General features: G+C 45.5%; 1 protein-coding gene across 1 annotated transcript in view; it reads right to left on the reverse strand.

The window, feature by feature from the left end:
* nphp4 (nephronophthisis 4) overlaps positions 1 to 27026 on the reverse strand; it is a 309249-nt gene that overhangs the window by 65781 nt on the left and 216442 nt on the right. The window contains exons 19-20 of the mRNA XM_056302210.1: positions 11298 to 11458; positions 9434 to 9617 (exon numbers count right to left, since the gene is read on the reverse strand). Of these exons, the coding sequence (XP_056158185.1) occupies positions 9434 to 9617; positions 11298 to 11458 (345 nt within the window). The remainder of the gene's footprint in view (positions 1 to 9433; positions 9618 to 11297; positions 11459 to 27026) is intronic.

The following is a 27026-nucleotide window of genomic DNA, read 5'->3' on the forward strand; positions in this document are numbered from 1 at the left end:
TTGATGGTAGGCAGATAGCCTATATTGTCGGGGATGACCGTCATCTCTCCTCGAGTCAGGATGTTGAAGCCTGTCCAGCTGCTGACTGACTGTTCTTCTTGTTGTGACATGCGTGCTAGGACCCAAAGAAGGTTTTTCTCTCTGGCAAGCTTAGTATTGGCTGCAGTATCGGCATCTGACTTTTTGCTTCGTGGTGGCCCTACCCGTTGTCCAGCATTGTAAGTTGGTAACATTGGTGGGGGTCCATCAATGCTTCTCTTCTTTGTTTTGGGAACAGTGGGCATGGGTTGGACAGGAAGTGGGTTGACTGGCTTTGCTTGCAAAGCAATCCCATTGACTCTGTGAGATGTTCCCTCACCACTGACAGTTTCTTCAAGACAGTCGATATTGTCCCAAGCTAAAGTTGTGAATATGCCAGGATGGATGTTAGCTGGAAGGGCAATGCCACTCCCTGATGATGAGAGTTTCTGGAGACACAGGGCAGTGTTGATCTCTTCCATCTGTGAATAGGACACACTGTGACCAAGTCGGTTGAGGATGTTTATCAACTCTACATCTCCTGTCAACGATTTGACACTGAATGGCAGAACAATGTGCTTGGAAGGCTTGGTATTTCCACATGTCACTGCATATACTATGTCATGGCCAAATGACTGCAGAAGGCACTGCACTCTCTGGGATGCATGATCAGGATCATTTGAGCCTGTGAGTAGAGAGTACAGGAAGATAATGAGCGACTCTGGAATGGTAAGACATTCTGCTTCTGGTTTGACTTCAAGCGGCCAGGTTTGAGGAACATCTTGACTTTTAATGTCTGCTCTCAATTTGATGGCTGCTTTGGCTATAACATCTTGTGCACTGACACTTTTCAGGGTCTGCAGCTCCCTTTTGAGAGACTGATTTTCTTTGGCAAGTTCCCTCATGGACAAGTTATCGGGATAGAGGAGGAATTATCCTTTCTCATCAGGGAATATCTGCAAGGCTCCAGCAAACTCACTCTCCAGGTTTTGCCTTATGTGCTTCTTGGTTGATTCCTTGACTTGGGCAATGCCTTGGGAGTTCATTGAAGCTAGCAGTCTAGAAGAGAGATCAGTCATTGTCATCACTTGAGGATTGCCAAAAAGCTCCATCCTGATGAAGAGGAACAGCTCATTGTATGCCTTATTCACAGCAGCTTCATACTGGGCTGCAGCATCATCATCTTCATTGCTGGCAACCTCTCCTTTGGAAACCTCTTCTTTGGTGTAAAGTCTATAGCATGACCTATGGTAGTGCCCTTCAGCTGCTACAAGGTCTCTACTCACAATGGCAAGGATTCTGCTGTCCCTTTTCTTTGTGGCTGCACTCCTGATCTTTGCATCAGCTCGCAGTTCTCGACACCGCACCAGTACTTCTCTCGTATTCTGTCTCTTGGAATATTTGCTGTTTTTCTGACAAAATATGCACTCTGCATCATAAGTCCTAGATGTACTTGGAGCATGTCGAGCTACTCTCTTAGATTGTTTCTCTTCAGCAGAGACACAACTTTTCTTTTCTTTTGCAAGGAGGCCATCAAGAATTTGCTTCATAGTGAAGATACTGCGACACTTTCTGTGGTAGTAGATTGCTGGAATCTGTCCCTCAGGAATGTCTTTTGCCAGTTTCAAAACTGGTGCATGATTTCATATCTGAGCTGCCCTGAGCAGAGTTCTCCATGAGTCGACACTTTGTAGTGAAACCAGCTTATCTGTATCATCAGAACAGTGGATAATGCACTCCACCCGTGGGCGCTTTGGTATTGGGTAAAAACTTGCTTGTTCACCAGTGGCCATATTCAGTCAGTTTTCACCTGCCACATACAAACAAATACATGTAACTTAGGTGTATGAACACTACTAAAACAAAGTTTACTTTGCTTCACCAGCGTCATATTACCATTATTTATCTTACATAGCCACAAATAGATACATTACCTAGTTGCTATGCAACAGCTGTATTTTGTCCACATGAGGCCGCTAAAATCAACACAAGATGAAAGTTCCTCGTAGCCACTTTAGCTAATCATATTAACATATACATTAAAAGAACATGCTAACATTATGGGAAATTAGCTTACACTCTTCTCCAGAGTGAGACAAGAAGATAGATACCAGTTTCCTCTATATGTGTTTAGTAGAAAGCTATCTGGCTGCACGTTAGCCTAGCTTAGCACAATGAATGGAAGTACACAGTACTGGTTATCCTTGGTTGTTGGCCAACTAAGAACTGTCCCAGAGTTTAAGCTAGGCTAATCAGTACCAGGGGTGTTGAAATGCTATATTTGTAAAAATCTGGGCAAATACACAATCGTGAGAGGCACAGAAACAGGTTTCCTGAAAGAAAAATGAAATAGCTGCTCATTTGGAAAGGTTATCATGTATTATTTTACTTCTGTTAGTGTACCAAATAAAATGGCACCAGTGAAGTTGTGTCACCTTGGGTGATATCGATATCTGGTCTGACCCATGGACTAACTGGCTTTGGTCTAGTTAAGTTTCTTAGTAATAATGCCCTTCTAATTTAAGGTTCACAATCACCTCACACAATGAAATAGTATGGGTATATTATACATTTCCTGAATCTTTACAGTCCTGTGAGTATTCCAGTTTTTGTGTTTTGTGTCCCTGATATTCCTAGATGCCACAGGGCTAAAAGAAAGTATATGGTTTAGGCGAACATTGCAGAAAGATGTGTGTTATTGACGGGTTGAAGAGCTCAAGTGACCTCTATATTTGTGAGAAATATCCACAACAGGGCTTGAATGAAAGCTAAGAAGGTCCCCTTTAAAATGATACCAAAGACAATATTATAGAACATTGAAAAATGTCCTGACCATGAGGCTAAACCAGGATATGCACCAGCGTCTAAAATGCAATTTACTTTAGGGGGTGGTTAACTTCATGAGCTGATAACTGTGATACAGCTGCCACTCAGGAATGGTTATCATACCAAAATATCATCTACAGACATGGATCCTTTCAAAAATTATAAGTAAGTTTTGCCACCTTGAGTGTACCGAAATAGGAAATTTTGGGCTCTGGCCCATGGACTAACTGGTAAAATGGGTGCAGTGGAGAAGGACCCAAGCCTTTCCATGAAGGCTTCTCTGTTGTACAGTCTTTATGTTCTCCCATCAATCCGGCTTACAATAGGTATTCACCACCTGGAACTCTAAGCACTCACCCACCCATCTATACCTCCTCGCTATTTATGGAGGTGGAATCAGTCTTTTTTTTCTCCATTACAAGTCCCCAACAATCTCCATCTTACTGAGGTTGAAGCTGAACGCCTCTCTTCATGACACCTGAACAAGTCTTACATAAGGCTGCAGTACTATCCCTACTGTCCCCTTTCTGATGAGTCCCACAGAAGACAAGTCATCAGAGAGCTTCTGGAGGGGATATACACCAGGGTCTGTTTTATCTTAGCACTAAGCATACTCCTAAATTACACTAAAATGTCCTAGGTACAAGCTCCTTCTTAAAACCGACTGTGGAAGCTGCTGAGTCGGGCGTCCGGGTAGCATGGCGGTCTATAAGTTGCCTACCAACATGGGGATCACTGGTTTGAATCCCCGTGTTACCTCTGGCTTCATCAAGCACCCCTGCAGACACAATTGCCCATGTCTGCACTAGCACCTCCTCTGGTCGGTCGGGGCGCCTGTTCGGGGGAGGAGCATGATCCTCCCATGTGCTACATCCCCCTGGTGAAACTTCTCACTGTCAGGTGAAAAGAAGCGGTTGGTGACTCCGCATGTATCGGAGGAGGCATGTGGTAGTCTGCAGCCCTCCCTGGATCAGCAGCGGGGCTGGAGCAGCGTCCAGGACGGCTCAGAAGAGTGGGGTAATTGGCCAAGTACAATTGGGGAGAAAAAAAAAAGGGGGGGGGGTCCAAAAAAAAGAAGCTGCTGAATCTAACTTAAAATAAGGAATTTGGTGGTGTGTTAAGAGGAGAGGGCAGGATTGACCCTGCTGCCATGGGTGACGATGCGGTTCATAAGCATGCTCACTTACTCTAGGCCCACAGTGACTGGTTGACAGGGTGATGGTTTTTGTTGGTGAATTCTTCAGAAAAAAAAGCCTCAAGTCTGGATTGGATGGGATCCCAAAATACTTTTGAAGGGATTCCAACATGGTATTAATACAGTAAATATTAAAAACCGTTTGATCGGTCGCATCCACAGAAGATCTCAAACAAGGTGCCGAACAGAACAAGGACAATGAAAAAGTTAAAGTTACTCTGTCGACCACAATATGTCCATGTCAAGACGTGAACAACATACAGTAGACTGGCACTGCAGTGGCGGGAGGACTGTGGCCATAGTCAAGTAAAGAATTTATTTTTAGAGAAAGTGTAAGTGCCACTGATTACATACATGAAATACATACTGAAATCAAAAATATAACACTGGCCATCAAGTTGGCTTTTTTTCAGGTAATTAACACAGCCTCTTACACATACAGCGCCTCCGAAAATAATTATTGGATATGCTACATAGGCAGCTTTTTCATTAGCCTATTGATGTAGAATGACCATGGCTGACGGGACAAGCCCGGCACAGCCAGGCGCAAACATAAATGGAAACCAAATTGGACGCAAGACCAGCTTTTACTTCTTTCACTTCTTGTCCATGAAAGGAACGAAGTAATCAAAGGTAAAACTGGACCTGTGATCAGCTTCCAGTCTTGCAGCAGCAGCCAAATCCAGCCTGATTTGGTCTTAATGACTTGGGCGTGCTCTCGAGTACTCCTAATGTTTTTTTTTCCCCAGATTTAGGAGCTTCATGAATCACTCTTAACGATAGATATTAAGAGTCTTAAAATTAGGAGTGAAACGCCTATTATTTTTAGGACTCGCTCCTAAATTGGCCAGTTAGGAGCTATTTTTAGCCTTAAGATGTTTCATGAACATTCAGAGAAGTATCTGAACTCTGGGGTGCAAGAGGTAAACAGGGAGACTGATGAAAATGGAGCAAGAGGGAACCACTTGCTCTTCATCAGGGTACTATTCTGGATCTAAAGAAACCGAAACCTGTCTGTCGCCCATAGGACAGGAGACCTTGTTATTGTCCTGCACGTGAATCACCCTGGGTGTCTGCTGAACACGAGAGGCTGGACGGTGATGAAAACAAGAGAAAAATCAAGGAACATAATTCTCCCAATGTTTTCTGGCCCCTCCAGATAGGAATAAACCCCGAGGAGTGGGTTTATAACACCTTGCCTGTGCGGACTTGATATGCAAATCAGAGGGAACTAGGTGGTCCATCACCAGGGGTATGAGATGCTGTGGGAACCACCTCTGAAAGGTGTCTATTAATGTGCAAAATCAGGGCCACAGGTCAGTAGTCACTAAGGACACCAACTTCTTAGACATCGGAGTAATGCAGGAGGTTAGTGCAACCTTCTCAGACTTGGCGACAGGATGAAGAGATACTAGAGAAACTCTGCTGGTTTGCGTGCATGCTCTGAGCACCCCTTGGCTCATTTCAACAAGGCTGAATATGTTGTTTTTGTAGAATCTCCCCAACCCCTTTCTAAAGTGTGTGGCCAGGGCTGGAGCAGATGTGATGTTGTTGCAAAATGGGATAGATGGTCAGGGGCAAGGAGGCAGGGCCATGGTGTATTCAGTCCTCCTGTAATAGGTTGGTTCATTAAAACTATAATGGAGCAGTAATATGACCACACGCCTAAGGCAAAAATTTATAGACTACAGATAGTTGCCTTCACTATAATACGCCCCTCTCTGCCCTCTCTAGTCCACCTTTCCCAGTGCATTGACTACAAATCATTGGACATTAAATCTGTGAAATCAACCACGTCAGGCTTTACTTGCAAAACACCTACTGTGTCCTTACCAAGGCGAAAAGCCCATCCATCTTGTTTATCAGGGATGTTGTGATCTCTGTGTTAATGGAGTAGAGGAAAGGTTGTACTTCATATGCCCTCGTCCTCACCTTTACCCTGCCCTCACCCTTCTCTGATGCACCAGTAGCTTGCATGGTAGATTCCTTGGCCCTGGGCCACCGGTCTGCTGATCTCAAGTGTAAGGCAGCTTTTAATCAAATAGAAAGTAAGAAAAAAACAAAGGGAAACCGAAACCGACACAGCGAATAGCACATTTATAATGTTCAGATTGGTAAAAAATAATAATTAGGAACAACTGTAGAAAGAAATGTGCAGAAGCTACTACCGCAGGTTGCCATCAGCTTGACACAATCTGATTTAGATAAGGTGAGAGATGTAAAAAAAAACAGTCACAGTAAAACAGCGGGAAAGAATGGAGGGGGGTGAAACAGGCAGAGTAAGTGAACAACAACAGAAAAAGATGGAGAGAAAAAGGAGAGCTGCAAGTGAGGGTGCAACAAAGAGAGACAGAAACAAAAGAAACACTCACATGCCCCCCCCCCCCTGACCCAACAATTCTCAGAAGTCAAATTGATTCAGACTGTCGGCCGGGGTGCCGGGCACGGCCCAGACCTGATGGATATCCACGTCTTGATTAGACTTTTCATGCCAGACGCTCCCCAATAACTCACTGTGCTCTCATCCTGTTTTGAGTGATAAGCATTCGCAGAAAAGGGCTTGCATATTTAGCCCGACAATGGGTCGCCGTGAAGTTTCCGGGGCCAAAAAGGAAGATGCATTGTTTACGAGGACTATCGGTTCTGTGGTTGATTAACGATGAGGAGGCTATCGAAAGCCGCTATCACGCCACGGGGCAAGCCAGGCCTCAAATTGGATAAATTCGAGCGGCGAGGACGCTCGGCGGCTGAGTGGAAGCAGGCTATCATTACCTAACGATTTGAAATGGATCTTTCACTTTAAAAGCAGAACATTTGCTTTTCAGCACGCACACCTCCGATGAAGTTAAGGAGCAGACAACCGCAGATATTAGCTGCCGAGGGATCCGCCGTCAGCATTGCATTAAATCTGTTTTTTTCCTCCACCAGCTCTCCCATTACGGGCAACACTACTTTCTTTAAAGTATGATTGGGGACACGGAACAGACAGATCTTATAAGCAGGATTTTTTTTTAAATGAGTTCTCAATATGAAAGTTAGTGATTGGAGATGAATACATGTCTTCATGGCAGCAAAATTTCCACTTATGAACAAATATGGACACAATGACAAAAATGAAAATGATATCCATCCATCCATCCATCCATTATCCAAGCCGCTTATCTAAACCAGGTTCATGGGATGCTGGAGCCTATCCCAGCAGTCACTGGGCAACAGGCGGGGAGACACCCTGGACATGCTGGCAGTCCATCACAGGGCCGATACACACACACATATTCAAACCTAGGGACAATTTAGTATGGCCGAAACACCTGACCTACATGTCTTTGGACTGTGGGAGGAAACCGGAGCCCCCGGAGGAAACCCACGCAGAGACGGGGAGAACAAGCAAACTCCACACACAGGATGACCCGGGACGACCCCCCCAAGGTTGGACTACCCCGGGGCTCGAACCCAGGACCTCCTTGCTGTGAGGCGACCACGCTAACCACTGCGCTACCGTGCCACCCTGAAAATTATATACCACAGTAAAATATCTCTTAAGTCACAAGATATGCAATCAAAAAATAATTATGATCTGATCTAACTTAGAGAAGAGACACTTTCAATCTCCACAAGCAGTACTGATGCTGACATGGCATGTGGTTGATTTTTACCTAGCCAGGAGGCAAAGAATAACCAATTTGATCAGATTATGTTCCGCTAGCTGTTATATCCTTCAATTCACTTGTTTTGAAACACACAGAATAGCTCGGAGGGATAGTAAGGAAAAAAACAAAAGTTGCATTCTCTTCATATTGATTTAGAATTATGGCATCAGACATTTTGAAACATTTTCATGCAGTGTGGATAGTTGTAATTATGTAATTGGAGGGGAATTATCCGTAATTTAAATTGTCAATCATTCATGCTTAATTTAGACGTACGCTAAATTTATGTTTTGACATAATATAATTAACGGTATCTTTATTTTACACTTTTGCTTTTCCTAACGGCAAATATGTATTCATCTAAATCTCAAGAATTGCCCTTTGATTAGTTGTAACTAGAAAAATTGATTACTGAATATCTCAGTCTTAAATTATGAAAAATCACAATTATAGATGTCAAGAATTTGACTTTGAACGCCCATGCTTTCTAATTATTTTAATGAACATATGACTGTTCAAAATAATATGGCTATGTTGACTGAAACTGTGCAGGCAAATTTATGATGAGATGCAGAGTAATGAACATCTATAATTATACATTTTGAAAAGCCTCACATACATCTACATAGACATATAGATCAGGAACAATTTGTCATTTCATATTATGTACTACGTACACAAAAGAAACTCAATTCCGTTTCCCCCAACCCACAGCAGTGCAACACAAATACACATATCCAAAAACAACACCACCCAAAACAGAGGGAACAAAACAAACAAAACAGCCAACAACACAGTCCAACCAGTGCAACACAGTCCAGAAACTCCACTGTCCAGAGAAGCAACGCCAGCCAGGATGACTGTCAGAACCGCCGGACTGCATGGGCTGGCAGTTAGCGAGCCACTTCCCATTCATCTGCCTGTTACTGCTGCTCTTGGAGTCGGCATGCCCGATACCCTTTGCCTCAGTTTTCCTAACAAGACACTCCTCGTGCTCTTAAAAGCGATCATTTCACAGTAGGGTGAACAGATTGCCGGTGTTTCTGTTCTGAAGTAGCTTCAGCTCCATGGTAATGCCTACTATGCAAGTTGTTAAGCCCTTTTCCTCTCTCACAAAACCAAAACCACAACCCCAAAAACTTACGCAGCGCTCTTTTTGGACGCTAATATTTTTTGAAACCCATCCCTATCACCTGCACTTCTCAAAGTCAATCCACCATCATGTATGTGCCTCTCTCCAAGTCGGAGCACCAAAGCAGGCTTAAGCTGCTGATAAGACTGGAGACACATGTAGGTTTAGGCATACTGAATATAGGGGCATTTAAAAAACAATAATGTTATCCATGAAAATGTCAGTTTCCGTTGGGGAATTAATTATTCACCTTAGTACTGAATGATAAAGCTGTAACATCATGCTCGCCAATCAGCCCTCAGTCTCGAGTCACGTATAATGTTAGGGGCTTGTACTTATAGCCATTTATAGGATACAGATGTTCAGCAGAGCTGTTCAATCTTAGCACAGGACCGGTCGTTACTCCAGCTACGGGGCCCTTTATTATGTTCAGTACACGTTTAAAAGTTACTGGTGCCCTGATTAGAGATTTTTTTTGCCATTTTCTCCAATTATTTCAGTGTTTATAACTTCGGTACCTGGTAAGCTGGCTTTGGATCAAACTGAGCATCCCAAGTGCCAGCCACCCATTCAGAGTTCTCTGTGGAAAAACAGGGATGGAGTTTTCCTTACCAATGTTCCCGGTGCGGATGTGCAGCCTTCCCCTGAGGACGGAGTGGACATTCACAGGGCAGGCGTCCGGGTGTTGGTCAAGCTCACCGCCAGTCAGCAAGGCGTCTCTGTCCCCGTAATCAGTGGCCAGCACCTCCACCTCATGAAGGGCCTGCACGGCTGAACGCCCCTGGCGCAGCATATACTGAGGACGCCAAGAGGGTGTGAGCAACACACATGAACCCAAGACACAAGCACAAAAGTGATTAGGATCACATACTTATTTACACTCGTATGATACAAACCGTCATGTTGCAAACCATTCAATCCATCCATCCATTATCCGAACCGCTTATCCTGCTCAGGGTCGCGAGGATGCTGGAGCCTATCCCAGTAGTCATTGGGCTCATATTCTTTTTTTTTGTATTTTTTCCCCTTTTTTCTTCCCAGTTGTATCTGGCCAACTACCCCACTCTTCCGAGTCATCCCAGTCACTGCTCCACCCCCTCTGCCAAGCTGGGGAGGGCTGCAGACTACCACATGCCTCCTCTGATACATGTGGAGTCGCCAGCCACTTCTTTTCCCCTGACAGTGAGGAGTTTCGCCAGGGGGATGTAGCACATGGGAGGATCACGCTATTCCCCCCAGTTCCCCTTCCCCCCTGAGCAGGTGCCCCAATTGACCAGAGGAGGCGCTAGTGCAGCGACCAGGACACATACCCACATCCAGCTTCCCACCCGCAGACATGGCCAATTGTGTCTGTAGGGACGCCCGACCAAGCCGGAGATAACATGGGGATTCGAACCCACAATCCCCATGTTGGTAGGCAACAGAATAGACCGCCACACTACCAGGACGCCCTGTTATTCCATCTTCTTTTTAAACGCTTTACAAATATCAAAAGGGCCAGTCAGTTGAACGCAAATGATGTGCTCCATCAGAGCTAGCAAGACACCTCTTTAATCAATAGATAGTGTTGACTACACTGGTATTAAAAAACCTGACTTACTTATGAGATTTCAGCTTTGTCTTTGGTCAAACGTTACAACATAGTCTGATGACTGACAAAACTGTAACTCAAGGCTTACAACAAGAAACACGCCCAACATTACTGTGTTTACTGAGGCAGCACACTTTAAGCAACGCTCTCAACTTCTGTGTTTTTGTTTTGTCTCATTTTCCCCACAGATGATGAATTTACTTCCCCCCGCATTCATTTCCTATTAACAAAACCACATCATTTGCATATTCCTCAAAAATAATAACCGTCTAGACTCATACACAACTGAGCTGCTATTAGGCTAATCAAATCCCCCTCAATTACAGAGCTGCGTTTGTGTTAGCATGCCGGGAGATGAGGAATGGATAGAACTGGCCCTTCCAGAGAAATATGAATCAGTCTACGAAAGAAAACTGAATTGATTCTAGTAGAAAATATCTTTTACCTGCAACCAAAAAGCTCATCCTCATAAAGGCATACATCCTGGAGTGCTCTGCCCTCCAAGGCAGGGCAAAAGTTTGCCATTTATTAGAAGTAGTCAAAACCAAACCAAAATAATTAAGATAAAAAAAGAAAATATAACGCGTTTAAGCTTTTTTGGTGGGCTCTTTTTATAATGTCATTATGTAGCGGTATTGAATGAGGAGTTTTTATTTTCAATGTTGTTAATATCTGTCCCAACTTCATTCCCATTGCAGATTTTCACATTAAAAATTGTAGTTGTTAAAAGCACGTGGGAGCTTGAACACGTTTGTGTTTTCTGAGAAATTTGGCTATGATGAAACTGATACTTGTGTTTTACATGTTCTGCACAAGTGGTGGCAGTATTCTTGCTGAGGAAGCATGCCAGTACTGCATGCATAATTGAAAGTGCGAAGCTTTTACCTTGAGCTCGATGGCGGTGGAACCGATGAGGAGCAGGGAGCTGCTGTCCCAGATGTCCACCTGCATGGTGTGGAGGGCCAGGTAGCGCAGGAACCAGCGCTTCTCACTTGGCCTCAAGAAGGCCTCGTCCACTCTGAACTGAACCTGCAGCCCTGGGCATCCTAGAGGAGGCACAGAGGAGTGCAGACATGAACAGATGGGCTGACTGAACTTTCATATACACAATTACACAAATGCAGTAGCGTACCGTGGGGTTTCAGTCAGGGCCTTCAGAAACGAACTGCAACCCCCCCCCTCCCACACATACACACACACACACACAAATTTCTCATATGGGTGCCGATATAGCGAACACAGCCACATACAAAATACACTATCACACACTATATGCACAACTGGATCAACACCAACAAGACAGCTGATCTTCAACAACCACAACGCACACCACTGTGCACTATAGCAGCTATTGCAGCATCATTGGGCGGAACGGTGGTGCAGTGGTTGGCGCTATGGCCTCACAGCAAGAAGATCCTGGGTTGTCCTCTGTATGGAGTTTGCGTGTTCTCCCCGTGTCTGCAATGGGTTTTCTCCGGGTGCTCCGGTTTCCCCCACCATCAAAAAGACATGCATGTTAGGGTTTATACTCCCGTCTGTGCCCCTGACCGAGGCATGGCAAGACGAACTGGAGTTGGTCCACGGGCGCTGCACGGCGGCTGCCCACTGCTCCTAGCTACACAGCTAGGATGGGTTAAATGCAGAGAAGACTTTCCCCACAGGGTTCAATAAAGCATCTCAAAATAAAAAAAATCAAAATAGTGGCATCCAGGTAGTATAGCGGTCCATTCCGTCGCAACGATAAGAAAACAGCACACAGCCATGGAAAACATGACTGCAATTAATCCTACTCTTGAAATTGTTTTTATAGCGAAGTTTTAACATTGGAGTCTATGATACTTCTGTGTCTAATCCCCCTTATGATGTCATTTAAACCAACATGGCGGCGAGGTGAATAAAGCAACTTCATTTTGGTTCTTCCAGTGTTCTTCCAGTTCTCCTGTGCTGAGACCAGCAGTGAATTATTTGCTGATTTACGAAATAAGATCGATGTTCCCTGTGATGGCCTAGTGGCTTGTCCAGGGAGTCTCACCGCCTGCCGCCCAATGACTCCTGGGATAGGCTCCAGCATCCCCGCGACCCAGAGAGCAGGGTAAGTGGTTTGGATAATGGATGGATGGATGGATCGATGTCTCATTTACTTTCAACACTCATACCCGAATACATAATGGCACCGTCGCTGCCCGATCTAAATCAGCCGTGGGCATGCGTGCAGTGGCGGGGAGCAGCGTTGGTTGAGCAAGCTAGAGAGTGAATGAAGAGAGGGAGCGGTGGTAGCAAGTTTTCCGAAGGATTTTAACCACAGCAAGCGCAAAAGGTTCTTGATCACACAGTAATAAATGCACAAAAAAATGTAGGCTGATGGGTCCAGTAGTTAACAAGATTAGCGGCAGACAGACACACACGCCCTGGCAGAGATGAACAAGTTTCCACAGTTGATGTAGTATTGACCAGTCATTCGCGCAACTTCAACAAATTCAATAAAGTATAGCCACAACATCATCAGTGCACCACCTCCAATTCAATAAGAAAAATGCAGACAATCCTTGATAAAACCACAAAGTAGATTGGCAACAAGATCGTCAGCAGCTGTGAATGCGCTGATGGCCCTGACAGCCCACAACTGCACAAATGTTATCTACCACACACAAAAGACAAAGTTTCAAAGGGATTTTCATATAGGCGCACGCGCACGCACACACACACATACACGTGTGTGTGTGTGTATATATATATATATATATATAAGATAGATGTAGGAAAAAAAACTTTAATACATTTCAGTACAAGCCTGTTTCGTGTGTCACGCACTCATCAGCTGCCAGTGTGATAAAAAAAAAGGTTTTTATCACAGCTGATGAGTGTGTGACGCACGAAACAGTCTTGTACTGAAATGTATTAAAGTTTTTTTCCCTTCATCTATCTTAATATTCCACTCCTCATTTGTTGAGCACTTTTATCAACATCATTGATGGTTTCTGGAAGTTAATATACACTCACTGGCCACTTTATTAGGTACACCTTGCTAGTACCGGGTTGGACCCCCTTTTGCCTTCAGAACTGCCTTAATCCTTCGTGGCATAGATTGAACAAGGTACTGGAAACATTCCTCAGAGAGTTTGCTCCATATTGACATGATAGCATCACGCAGTTGCTGCAGATTTGTCGGCTGCACATCCATGATGCGAATCTCCCGGTCCACCACATCCCAAAGGTGCTCTATTGGATTGAGATCTGGTGACTGTGGAGGCCATTTGAGTACAGTGAACTCATTGTCATGTTCAAGAAACCAGTCTGAGATGATTCGAGCTTTATGACATGGCGCGTTATCCTGCTGGAAGTAGCCATCAGAAGATGGGAACACTGTGGTCATAAAGGGACGGACATGGTCAGCAACAATACTCAGGTAGGCTGTGGCGTTGACACGATGCTCAATTGGTAATAAGGGACCCAAAGTGTGCCAAGAAAATATCCCCCACACCACTACACCACCACCACCACCAGCCTGAACCGTTGATACAAGGCAGGATGGATCCATGCTTTCATGTTGTTGACGCCAAATTCTGACCCTACCATCCGAATGTCGCAGCAGAAATCGAGACTCATCAGACCAGGCAACGTTTTTCCAATCTTCTATTGTCCAATTTTGGTGAGCCTGTGCGAATTGTAGCCTCAGTTTCCTGTTCTTAGCTGACAGGAGTGGCACCCGGTGTGGTCTTCTGCCGCTGTAGCCCATCTGCCTCAAGGTTCGACGTGTTGTGCGTTCAGAGATGCTCTTCTGCATACCTCGGTTGTAATGAGTGGTTATTTGAGTTACTGTTGCCTTTCTATCAGCTCGAACCAGTCTGGCCATTCTCCTCTGACCTCTGGCATCAACAAGGCATTTTCGCCCACAGAACTGCCGCTCACTGGATATTTTCTCTTTTTCGGACCATTCTCTGTAAACCCTAGAGATGGTTGTGCGTGAAAATCCCAGTAGATCAGCAGTTTCTGAAATACTCAGACCAGCCTGTCTGGCACCAACAACCATGCCACGTTCAAAGTCACTTAAATCACCTTTCTTCCCCATTCTGATGCTCGGTTTGAACTGCAGCAGATCGTCTTGACCATGTCTACATGCCTAACTGCATTGAGTTGCTGCCATGTGATTGGCTGATTAGAAATTTGCGTTAACGAGCAGTTGGACAGGTGTGCCTAATAAAGTGGCCGGTGAGTGTATATATATATACCAGATCGGTGGAGGCAGGGGTCTACCACACCAGATAAGAACCAAGATGCAGGCTGTGCAAAGATGCCCCTGAGACAGTCCAGCACTTAGTAGTAGGGTGTAAAATGCCAGCTGGGAAAGCATACACTGAAAAACATAACCAAGTGATGGGGATAGTGTACAGGAATATCTGTACTGAATACAGACTAGAGGTCCTCAAGTCCAAATGGGAGACACTGCCAAAGGTGGTTTAGAATGGCAGAGCTAAGATCCTGTGGGACTTCAAGTTCCCAACTGATAAGCAGGTGCTGGCTAACCAACCAGAGATTGTGTTGGTCGACAAGCAACAGAAGACAGTGTTAGTGATAAATGTAGCGATCCTGAGCAACAGCAACATCAGGAAGCTAGAACATGAGAATCCAGAGAAATGCCAAGGGCTGAGGGAAGAAGTACATCAGATGCGGAAGGTCAAATCCACAGTAGTCCCAGTGGTAATAGGAGCACTAGGGGCTGTGACCCCCAAACTGGGAGAGTGGCTCCAGCAGATTCCAGAAACAACATCTGAGGTCTCTGTCCAGAAGAATGTGGTTCTAGGGACAGCTAAGATACTGCACAGAACCCTCAAACTCCCAGGCCTCTGGTAGAGGACCCGAGCTTGAAGAAGACACACACCCCCTGAAAGGGGTGAGAGGGAGATCTATATATATATATATATATAGAGAGAGAGAGAGAGAGAGAGAGAGAGAGAGAGAGAGAGAGAGAGAGAGAGAGAGAGAGAGAGAGAGAGAGCATTTTTTTTCAGAAACCATCAATGGTGTTGATAAATGTGCTCAACGAATAGGGAGCGGAATATTAAGATAGATGTAGGGGAAATTTTTTTTAATACACTGCAGTATAAGCTTGTACGTGCGTCACGCAATCATCAGCTGTCAATGTGGTTAAACAACAAAGATAAAATACACAGCCAATAAATACTATGCTGCTCTGCATCACGCCCCTAGTTACGGTGCACAGCAACCAATGGGAGGGTAGAAAACATTTGAAAAATAACATCAGAAACATTACAACCAATGGGGTAGTGTGTCTTTATTATTCCAAATTCTCCAGATCTCAATCCGATTGAGCATCTGTGAGATGTGCTGGACCAACAAGTCCAATCCACAGTGACTCCACCTCGCAACTTACATTACTTGAAGGATCTGCTGCTAATGTTTTGGTGCTAGATACCACAGGACACCTTCGAGGTTCTTGTAGAGTCCATGCCTCAGTGGGTCGGCACTGTTTTGGCAGCACACAGAAGACTAACACAGCATTTTAGGCAGGCGGGGGGGGGTCATAATGTTTTGGTTCTCTACCAGAGGCCTGGGAGTCGTTTGAGGGTTCTGTGCAGTATCTTAGCTGTTCCTAGGACCGCTTTACATATATACATACACACAGGGATGGGTGACAACGGAAAACCAACATAAATTGTCTTTGTAAGGTGTTGGGCCACCACAAGCCTCCAGAACAGCTTCAATGCTCCTTGTCATAGATTCTCCAAGTGTCTGAACTCTACTGGAGGGATGGAGCACCATTCTTCCAAAAGATACCCCCTCATTTGGCGTTTGATGATAGTGCTGGAAAGCGCCGTCTAACATGTCGGTCCAAAATCTCCCATAGGTGTTCAATTGGGTTGAGATCTGGTGACTGCGGAGGCCATAGCATATGATTTATATCATTTTCATACTCATCAAACCGTTCAGTGCCCCCCCCCCTCGTGCCCTGTGGATTTGGGCATTGTCATCCTGGAAGAGATCACTCCCATCAGGATAGAAATGATTCATCATCGGATCAAGGTGATCACTCAGACTACGTAACTTTGTATTGATTTGCAGTGACCCTTCCCTCTAGGGACACACGGGGACCCAAACCATGCCAGGAAAATGCCCTCCACAGCACAACAGAGCCTCTGGCACCCCTCATTGTAGCAGTCAAGCATTCAGACCCCCCCCCCCATTGGTTACTCATTTGTGTATAAAAGCTTGCAAGTGCGGTGATAAATTATGCACAGAAACCCAGGCAGAGTGGTGCAAACATTCACATGCACAAGCACACACATATATTAAGGAGAGTCTCATCGCTCAGATTTGTAGTCCATTTCATTTTCATTAAGTCAGTTCCGCGTACAAGCCAAGAATCAATTTGAGAATGTAAAATGACTTCTCCCTGATTCTGTGATGAGGGCTTCGCAATGTACCGACCAAAATTTGACTCCAACTTTGATGAGTTCAAATTAAATTGACCCCATCTGTGGTGCCGCACAGCTAGTGAGCAGGTACAGTGACTGCATTTGTGTGTGCGTGTGTGTCTGTGTGTCAGAGTAAAGTCAGTTGCAGTCAAGCCCAATCCTAAACAACGCGTTAGTATGTAACCGTGTGTGTGCACGTGTGGCCACGTGCTCCGAGGTGTCAGCTTTATTTCCAAAATTCCCTCCCCATCCTCCCCCAAGTTCTGTATCAGAGTCCTTGTTCTCTTTATTCCCACAAGTTAAATGTGGGGACAGGCAGCCGGCGGGGTAGATTTGAAATAATGAGGACCTTTGGTGACAGCCCGATGCTTTAAAGCAACGAGCAAAACCCTTGCCTTACTCATACACACAAGCAAAAATAGGAGACTGCTCTTTTTTTGTCTACCGCCTCTTCACGCACACATAATTGCAGTCTAACTTTGTTCTCTCTCTCTTCTCTCTCTCTTTCACACATACAGATCCTTGCAGTATCCCCATAATGCGTATCCTCAGATGGCATGTGTTGCTGCTGTGCGAGGCCACCAGTGTCAGTAGGTAGTGTGTCTGTCTTCTGAACATGGTGGGCAGGCTGATTGGCTGAGGACCACACAATCTCGACAAATAGACATTTCATGCACATTACTTGCAGAAGCTGTACTCCACTGTAAGTCATTTCTGCACCTAAAAGTTCCTGACCAGAGGACTGTGACATAGGGGAGGGTGGGAGGAGGAAGGAAGAAGAATAAAGAGAGGAGGGTCAGCGTGAGAGGAAAAAGGAGGCAGCAGGAAGAGAAAGATGGGCCCTGATAGGGTGCTACAAGACTTATTTTTTTTCCCTTTAACCTAACCTCTTTCAACTCCTGCACCTCCCTCCTTTTCTCCCTCCCCCTCCTCTTTCCCTAACCCCCCACTGACTCTCTCCACTTGGCCCATTAATTCTGCCAGCATGCTGCAGGCCTGTGTGCAGTGGGCGGGTGGCAGTGAGAGAGCACTAAGGGAGACAGATCAAGAGAGAGTGTATATGAGCATTGGATGCATTTTTTTTGCTCACGAGTGCAACCGGCTGGCTGACAGAGGTGATGTGTGTGTGTATGTATTAATGTGTGTGTGTGTGTGTGTGTGTATATATATATATACACACACATGTATATATGTCAGGAACTAGGTTCGCAGACACCCTAGAGACCCTGGACGACTACCCTGGTGTGTATACAGCAGGTTAGGCAAGCTGAAATCCTGCTGAGGTTCAACAATGTTAGCAGCGAGGAAGCAGCAGGTGAAGGAAACAGCCCGGCACTGAGCTGATGACAAGCCACAGCCTACAGATAGACAGCAGAGACCAGGGTAACATTACAGCACTTACATTAGACTGGGGGGGGGGGTTCTTTTATGTTTTTGGACCATTGATATAACTACTGTTATGTACTTGGGAGGATGGCGGCGTGAATTCACATTTGCAGCGGCCTCACACAGCACCGGTGTGGGAAGATGGCGGCGCAAACTTGCGTTTGTGGCGGCCTCGACCGGTGCCGTCCCTGTGGCGTCTTTGTCCAGGTCTGCGTCTAGGTTTGTTTTGTCTTCATTTGATGGCTGGGAGGGCTGGCGTTGGATCGGCTGGGAGAGCTTGGTCTGCTGCGTCCTGTGGGCCCAGGGACCGCAGCCCTGACCGGAGCTGCGCCCGAGGAGGTAAGACCAGGGGCGGTCTGACGGGACACGGAAGCGGGCCAGGCTAAGCTAACTGCTAGCCATGCAGACCGGCAGTTCTGACAGTCATCCTGGCTGGCGTTCGTTCTCTGGACGGTGGCATTTTTTTGGAATGTGTTGCACTGAGTGGACTGTGTTGTTAACTATTTGTATTTTGTTTGTTTGTTTGTTTGTTTTTTTTGCTTTGTTCTCTCTGTTTTTGTATATTTTTGGTGGTGTCGTTTTGGGGAATTTTGATTTTCTTTTTTTCTGTCTTTCATGTCGTACTGCTGTGGGCCGGGGGAAACGGAATTCCGTCTCTTTTGTGTACACAAGTACATGAAAGAAATGACAAATTGTTCCTGATTCCTGATGTCTATGAAACACATCCGTGGCATTTTTTTTTCCACCAGAGGTTGTTTGGTTTTACCAAAAGTCATTTGGTTTCCAGTTCTTCAAATGCACCATCTCTAATGACAGGTTGCAACATGTCTGGGGGGGTCATTAAAATGATAATAATAGCATTATTCATGAAATGGTTGGCTGGCAGTACTGCTGCCACGCTCAGCCTTGACAGAAGGAATAAATGGTAAATAGACTGCATTTGTGTAGTGCTTTTCTAGTCTACCGGCCACTCAAAGCGCTTTAGTGTGTGCCTCACATTCACACACCGATAGTGGAGGCTGCCGTGCAAGCCGCCAACCTGCTCGTCAGGAGCAGTAAGGGGTTCAGTGTCCTGCTCAAGGACACTTCAATACACTCTCTGGAGGACCAGCGACCTTCCAATTACTAGACAACCCACTCTACCTCCTCCTCAGCCATGCTGCCCCTAAGAATAGCCACTAAACTAGAAGCTACCTTGCTCTCGGCATGGGCAGCTCTGCACAAAATCTGGATTGAATGTTCCCAGAGGGACACCACTCCAAGGGGCAATTCTGAAAGGCTTGTTCAAATGGTGTTATTTGGTCCCATAGAAAGCTGGTTAAACATGACAGAAATGGCGTCCGGGTGGCGTGGCAGTCTATTCTGTTGCCTACCTACAAGGGGATCACCGGTTCGAATCCCCGTGTTACCTCCGGCCTGGTCGGGCGTCCCTACAGACACAATTGGCTGTGTCTGCAGGTGGGAAGCCAAATGTAGGTATGTGTCCTGGTCCCTGCACTAGCGCCTTCTCTGGTCAGTCAGGGAGCCTGTTTGGGGGGGGGAGGGGGAACTGGGGGGAATAGCGCGATCCTCCCATGTGCTACATCCCCCTGGTGAAACTCCTCACTGTCAGGTGAAAAGAAGTGGCTGGCGACTCCACATGTATCGGAGGACACATGTGGTAGTCTGCAGCCCTCCCCGGATCAGCAGAGGGGGTGGAGCAGCGACCAGGACAGTTCAGAAGAGTGGGTTAATTGGCCAAATACAACTGGGGAGAAAAAGAGGGAAAATCCACAAAAAAAAAAAAACATGACAGAAATAACAGAAAAATCTACCTAAAGAATAGACAAAGCCCCGCCCGAAAACAGAGGGTCAGAATTCAAATGTCTGCATTAGCATTGGTCACTGAGCAAGAAAACTAGATAGGGGTGCTGTTCTGTGGCTGAACCTGCACTCTAGCCTCCCTGGAGGAGGGAGCACAAGGGCCAGGGGATCTCTCTAGAGGAGTCACTAGAGTTGTCCCATTATTGTGAGTGATGTGTAACTCCACAGGGATGTCCCAATCTTTTTTTTTTGGTCCCTAATACGATCTGAGTCATTTAATAGAGCATCTGCCAATAATGATTCCCAATCCGATATTCCTATCGCCCTGCAGCAACGTGCCCCTAAAGTACAATAAAGTTGGTAAAACCAACCCAAGGTAGGCAAGGTTTGATGTGCTCCACATAAAGAAAGAAAAACAGCATCACAGCCATCCTAACGGCTCTCTGTTCTTCTTCTAAATAACATAGTAAACAATCTATAAAAATAACATTAAATATAACAGCTCTTACAAAAATAAAAACATTGATCAAGGAGGGAGAACACTCCAGAGAGTAACAGGTGAACTCTGTATTCTGTTGAGTGATTTCTCTTCAGGGCCTCATCGTACCGTTCATGTTAGAGTAGCTCAGCTGCTACCACCTCGCCAAACTCCGGCACTGCAGACCCCACTGCTGGCTATTAGGTTGCTTTCATTTTCCAATTTAAAGAGGTAGTACACAATTTAACTGCTCGCTGTTGTTGACTTTTTAATTACACGCCTCCCTACGACAAACTGTGGACAATATCAACTGACGTCACCCGTATGACAGCTGGCATAGACGGAGCGCAAGATGGATCAGATAAACAGAAGATCAGGGTTCGATCTGACTTAATATCACCAGTATCAGTCTATTGGAATATGCTCTGATCCCCTGTCTGCGGGTGGGAAGCCAGGCGCGGGTATTTGTCTTGGTCGGTGCACTAGCGCCTCCTCTGGTCGGTCGGTCAAGTCACAGTTCTGAATTGTTGGGGTTTCTTCCCCCCACTTTGACAAAAACATGGCTGTGCAGACTTTGGCATTCCTCCTCCTCCATCACATCACGAAGCAGCAGCACAAGACCCCCCCCCCCCAATATATCAACTATCCGAGAGAACTGGAGAGGCTTTGCACAAACAAGGCAGCAGACCCTGACAGAACAGGCTCAAAGGTACCTAGAGCATGCGCCTGTCAGCTGGCAGAGGTATTTCAGCACCTTAGGTGTGAGGAGGGTGCCAGCACTGTAGAAAACATTGTGAAGAGTCCCTGTGCCTAAGAAACAGCTACAGACTGGTGACCTCGCATACAACTAAAACCTTTTTTTAACAACCTAGATCTGCAGCTCCACAGCATCCCAAAGGGTTAGACTCCTGGGACCGTCTCCCATTTGCATCTCAGACCCACATATTGCATGTTTGAAGAACACTATCATTTAACCTGCTCCACGGAGCTTACCACAATCTGTGGTGACAAGGAAAGCAGTGGGTCACGTTGTTTGATTCCTCTGGTGTCTTTTAACTTCACCCATCCCATCCTTCTGTGGGAGCAGCTGACAACCACTCAGTCACAGAAAATGGCATGGTCTAATGGATTAGGGACTCCATAGACAGGCCACAGTTTGTCTGTCTACAGAACTGCACCATAGAGGGGCGTCCGAGTAGTGTAGCAGTCTATTTTGTTGCCTACCAACATGGGGATCGCAGGTTCGAATCCCCGTGTTACCTCCGTCTTGGTAAGGCATCCCTATAGACACAACTGGCTGTCTGCGGGTTGGAAGCCAGATGTGGTCCTGGTCGCTGCACTAGCGCCTCCTCTGGTCGGTTGGGGTCCCTGTTCGGGGGGGGGGGGTAGCGTGATCCTCCCACATGCTATGTCCCCCTGGCGCAACTCCTCACTGTCAGGTGAAAAGAAGCGGCTGGCGACTCCACATGTATCGGAGGAGGCATGTGGTAGTCTGCAGCCCTCCCCAGATCGGCAGAAAGGGTGGAGCAGAGACCAGGCCAGCTCGGAAAATAGGGTAATTTGCCAAGTATAATTGGGGAGAAAAAGAGGAGAAAAAAGTAAAAAAGAACTATACCATAGATATGGAACAGAGCACCTTCTGGACGCTCCTGAATACTTTCACCCTCCCCGTTCACCACCTTCATCTTATACTTTTTATCAGGGAGTGGAGGGATGGCTGAGCACTTCAAATGCCAGCAAAGCACAGTGCTGTCTGCCACAGTGGCCCAAACCAGTGATGCAAAGTACTGGACAACTCACCACTACACCAGTCAATGGCTAAGCTAGCACTCTCAGCTGGAATGAGACATTTAGAATATACATTTCTATGAAAGTGTAAATGCATCAGTAACATCCTTCCATGTCTACCTCTAAATATATTTGAAATAATGTATAACTGTAACTTAAATGCCTATAAAATAAAATTCTATTATTAAAAATTCTATCCATCCATCCATTACTCAAACGCTTATCTTGCTCTCAGGGTAGCCTATCCCAGCAGTCACTGGGCGGCAGGCGGGGAGACACCCTGGACAGGCCGCCAGGCCATCACACAGGGCCTAATAAATGTAATTAATCATTAATAAAGTATAACAAAATAGAAAAATACGCTTTGAATAGCTATCCAAAGCCACTATAATCTGACAGAAAACTCACAACAGTATCCTGCAAGCTCCACCATCATTTGCTCCCATTGAGTCAAAGTACATGACGGTCTTCTTGTGCAAATCTACCGTGTTATTTTTGTGCCTCGTCCCTGAGCACGCAGTGGGACTTTCTGAGCACAGGATAATTTAACCTGAGCAAACAAAAAATCTATTCTGTGATTTAAAAATTCTGATGAAGCCAAAACTATAGATGATTTTGCAAGTTTTCCCATGAACACCACCCCTACCTCAGCCTGACAACGCTCCACTGAGCACTTGTGCAAAAAGGTGAATCTCTCTCAACCTGCTCCTCCAGTGCACTACTTCAAAAACAGGATGACTGCTGCATGCAACTGATGGAGCGAGCACCATCTAAGCCACTAACAATCGATGTTCACACATATTATAGGCGCCTCTTGCACAGTTAAGTGATGAAGACGACTATAGCTTCAGAATGAATAAGGTTTAAAGGCTGTCAGAAGTAGCAGCGACAGCTAGCAGCGTCTTCCTCTGCTCATCCATCACCACAAAGGAAGAGGAAACACAACGGAAGGTCGGCAAGCGTGTAAAGTGTAGCTGATAATGTGTAAAGGAGATACCCAGAATAAACAGCAAATGATTTTGGTCTGACTGCGTCAAATCAATGAGGAGAGGAGGAACTTTGTGTGTGTGTGCGTGTGTGTGTGTGTGTGTGTGTCTGTGTGTGTGTGTCTGTGTATATATATGCACACACACGTGTAAAGTGTAGCTGATAATGTGTAAAGGAGATACCCAGAATAAACAGCAAATGATTTTGGTCTGACTGCGTCAAATCAATGAGGAGAGGAGGAACTTTGTGTGTGTGTGTGTGTGTGTGCGTGTGTGTGTGTATATATATACACACACACACACACACACACACACACACACACACACAAGTATAATATATATACAGAGACGGACAGAGAGAGATTGTTGTTGCTGTTATTATTATAATCATTGTTGTTTTACATGCTTTGGCAATATGTACACAAACGTATGTCATGCCAATAAAGTACATATTGAATTAAATTGAATTGAATTGAATTGAGAGAGAGAGAGCGAGAAGTGGAGATGTGGACTGGAAGTGCTGTGGGGGGACTCGAGGGAGGCCATGAAAGCAGACTGGAATGCTTTTAATTATTCTACTACTGATCTTGATGACAGGGCTGAGGTGATATCCTGCTATAACCTTTATCTAAAAGGCTCAATCATCCCAACTAAATGTGTGAAGGCGTTTCCAAATAATAAACCCTGGTTAAGTAAAGCAGTGAAGGATGCACTGCACAGGAAACATACTGCCTTTCTACATGGCAGGGATGGGGATAAAGCGGAAGCTAAAAAATTAGGCGAGATATGAAATTAAGAAGGCTAAACTCCAACATAAAAGTAGAATAGAGGAGAAATTTCACAGTAATGACCTACAGGCAGTGTGGGATGGCGTGAGAGCCATGACGGACCAGGACAATAGGTCAATCACCATTGATGTTTTTTTTTTCTTTTGGATTCATTCATTCATTCATTATTCAAACCGCTTATCCTGCTCTCAGGGTTGCTGGGGCCTATCCCAGCAGTTATTGGACGGCAGGCGGGGAGACACCCTGGACAGGCCACCAGTCCATCACAGGAAGTCACAAGGCAGAATTCTTTTGGATTTTTCCTTCTTTTTCTCCCCAATTGTACTTGGCCAAATACCCCACTCTTTCGAGCCATCCCAATCACCGCTCCACCCCCTCTGTCTATCCAGGGAGGGCTGCAGACGACCACATGTCTCCTGCGATACACAGGAGTCGCCAGCCGCTTCTTTTCACCTGACAGTAAGGAGTTTCACAAGGGGGACGTAGCACGTGGGAGGATCACGCTATTCCCCCCAGTTCCCCCTTGAACAGGCACCCCAACTGACCAGAGCAGGCGCTAGTGCAGAGACCAGGACACATACCCACATCCGGCTTCCCACCAACAGGCATGACCAATTGTGTCTGTAGGGATGCCTGACCAAGCCGGAGGTAACGCATGGATTCGAACCAGCGATCCCCATGTTGGGATACAACGTAATAGACCGCTATGCTGCCCGGACGCTCCACTGATGGTTTCGATTCAGATTCAGAGCTTGCAACTGCACTGACGGATTTTTATTTACGTTTTAATGGTGAACATAATTTTACAAATGTGCATGGTGAAATATGTTGAGTGACTGTACTGCCACCCCTCAGTCTAAAATCAATGCCCATTCTGTCAGATCCATGTTCCATACATGTAATATTAGTAAGAGCCCTGAGCATGACATGATAACTGCCACATCTTTTAGTTTGTTCAGATCAGTTATGTGATATTTTTACTGATCTTTTCAACTCGTCACTTACCCAGCACAAGGTCCCGAAACTGTGGAAGGAGTCGATTGCTGTACTAATAGCCAAGAAAAAATACCTAAAAGAGCTCAATGACCTTTGGCCTGTGGCTCTGACTTCACTACTGATGAACACTTTTGAGCGATTGGCCAACAAATCTTGACTCATAAGGTTCAGGACCTGCTTGACCCAGGTTAATAGAGGGGTGGTTGTTCCACTACTACTTTATTTAATTATTTGTACAAGCATCTCAAGGGTACAAAAACTCATCAAGGTTTTTATTTGAAGATTCCTCCTCAGTTTTTAATACAATCCAACCACACATTTTAGCTAGTAAACCACTAACCACTTTTAATCTTGATGCTGGCATGGTGAAATGGGTAATGGACTTTGTAACATGTAGGCCCCTGGCAGTCAGGGCTAATGGTGCCCTTTCCCAGAAGTGCTTGTCATCCACAGGCTCACCTGAGAGGTGTGTCCTGTCCCCATTATTGTATATTCTATATACAAATGCATGTAGGGGTAAATACAATGACAGGCATCTCCTGAAGTTCACAGATGACAGTCAGTCTGCTCCAGGATGGAGAGGTCGATCATGGACCAGTTGTGAAAGACTTTGTGGAGTGGTGTGACAACCACTTCCACTAAAGATATGGCCATCGACATCAGGAAAACCTCCCACTCATCCTTTCTAACTTTAAATAAGGGCTCACTTGTTGAGATGGTTGAGTGCTACAAGTACCTGGGAACAGTGATCGACAAGAACTTGAACCATGACCTCAACACATCTGCTATCTGCAAAAAGGGGCCTGCAGAGACTTCACTTTTTGCGCTGACTGAACACGTTTAGTGTGGACAAGACACTGAGAGCTTTATTTTACAAATCCTTTAAGTCTATTTTAACCTTTTGTTTTATTTCTTGGTAGGGCAACCTTACAGTGCAAAACAAAAATGTTTTGTTCAATATTGTTAAAGTAGTCAGCAAAATAATTGGCATGCACCACCAGCTTTCTTTGAAAGACATCTATGAAAGACAAGTTTTGCAGAAGGCATGGTCAATCTTTGCCAGCTCTGACCACCCACTCTTGGAGGAATTCATTCTTCTCCCCTCTGGGTGGAGATTACAGGTCCCCTAGGCTAAAAAGAAAGAGGTTTAAATTTTCCTTCGGCGTGCTTGCCGAGCTTAAACTGCATCACAGTCATCATCGTTTCGGTGCACTGCCGAAGACAGTGTTTCTCGTATAAACCAAGTGAATAAATAAAAAAAGATAATAAATGTCCTCCTCAAACATACGTAGAAGGTGACAGACAGGATATTATTGGGGGAAAAACTGAATACATCCTATCTGAAAATTGTATTGAAAGGTTAATTTAACATATGTTTACGAATATTGGCTGTCAAAGGATATTTTGAGTAGAGGTTAAGTGTTAGCACCGTCAATCCTGTCACTCTGGGTTGGAGAGGCAGCCCTCCTCAATTCTCTGTTACCAAAGTCAACCACAGCAGCTGGATCAGTGAACTTGTGGAGTGCTTCACTGGGTAGAGTGATCCCAAGCTCGGCCGGGTAGAAGAGGCCAAATTTAACACCTGGGCAGGAGCGCAGTAGGCATTTAGCATTTCCAAACTCTGAGCATTTCTTAGCCATGGATGGGGCAAAGTTAGGGAAGATGAAAAGTCTCCTGCCTTGGTGCAGGAGAGGGGCAGCTCCCCTCGCCCAGCACATGATCTGTTCTTTGACATGAAAATAGTTAACTCTGATGATAAAAAGTCGTGGTGAGCCCCCATGCTTGTGCTTCTCTTGAAGGGATCTGTGGGTGCTGTCCAAGAGGGGGGTTTCATCCAGGTTTAGCATGTCCTGCAGAAGTTGAGAAATTAACTTTCTCAGGTGGGGACCCTCCAAATCTTCTGCGACGCCCACCAGGTGAATGTTATTATGACTTGACCTTCCCTCTAGGTCCTC

The sequence above is a fragment of the Lampris incognitus genome, chromosome 2 (assembly GCF_029633865.1).
Source record: "Lampris incognitus isolate fLamInc1 chromosome 2, fLamInc1.hap2, whole genome shotgun sequence".
NCBI classification, from domain to species: domain Eukaryota; kingdom Metazoa; phylum Chordata; class Actinopteri; order Lampriformes; family Lampridae; genus Lampris; species Lampris incognitus.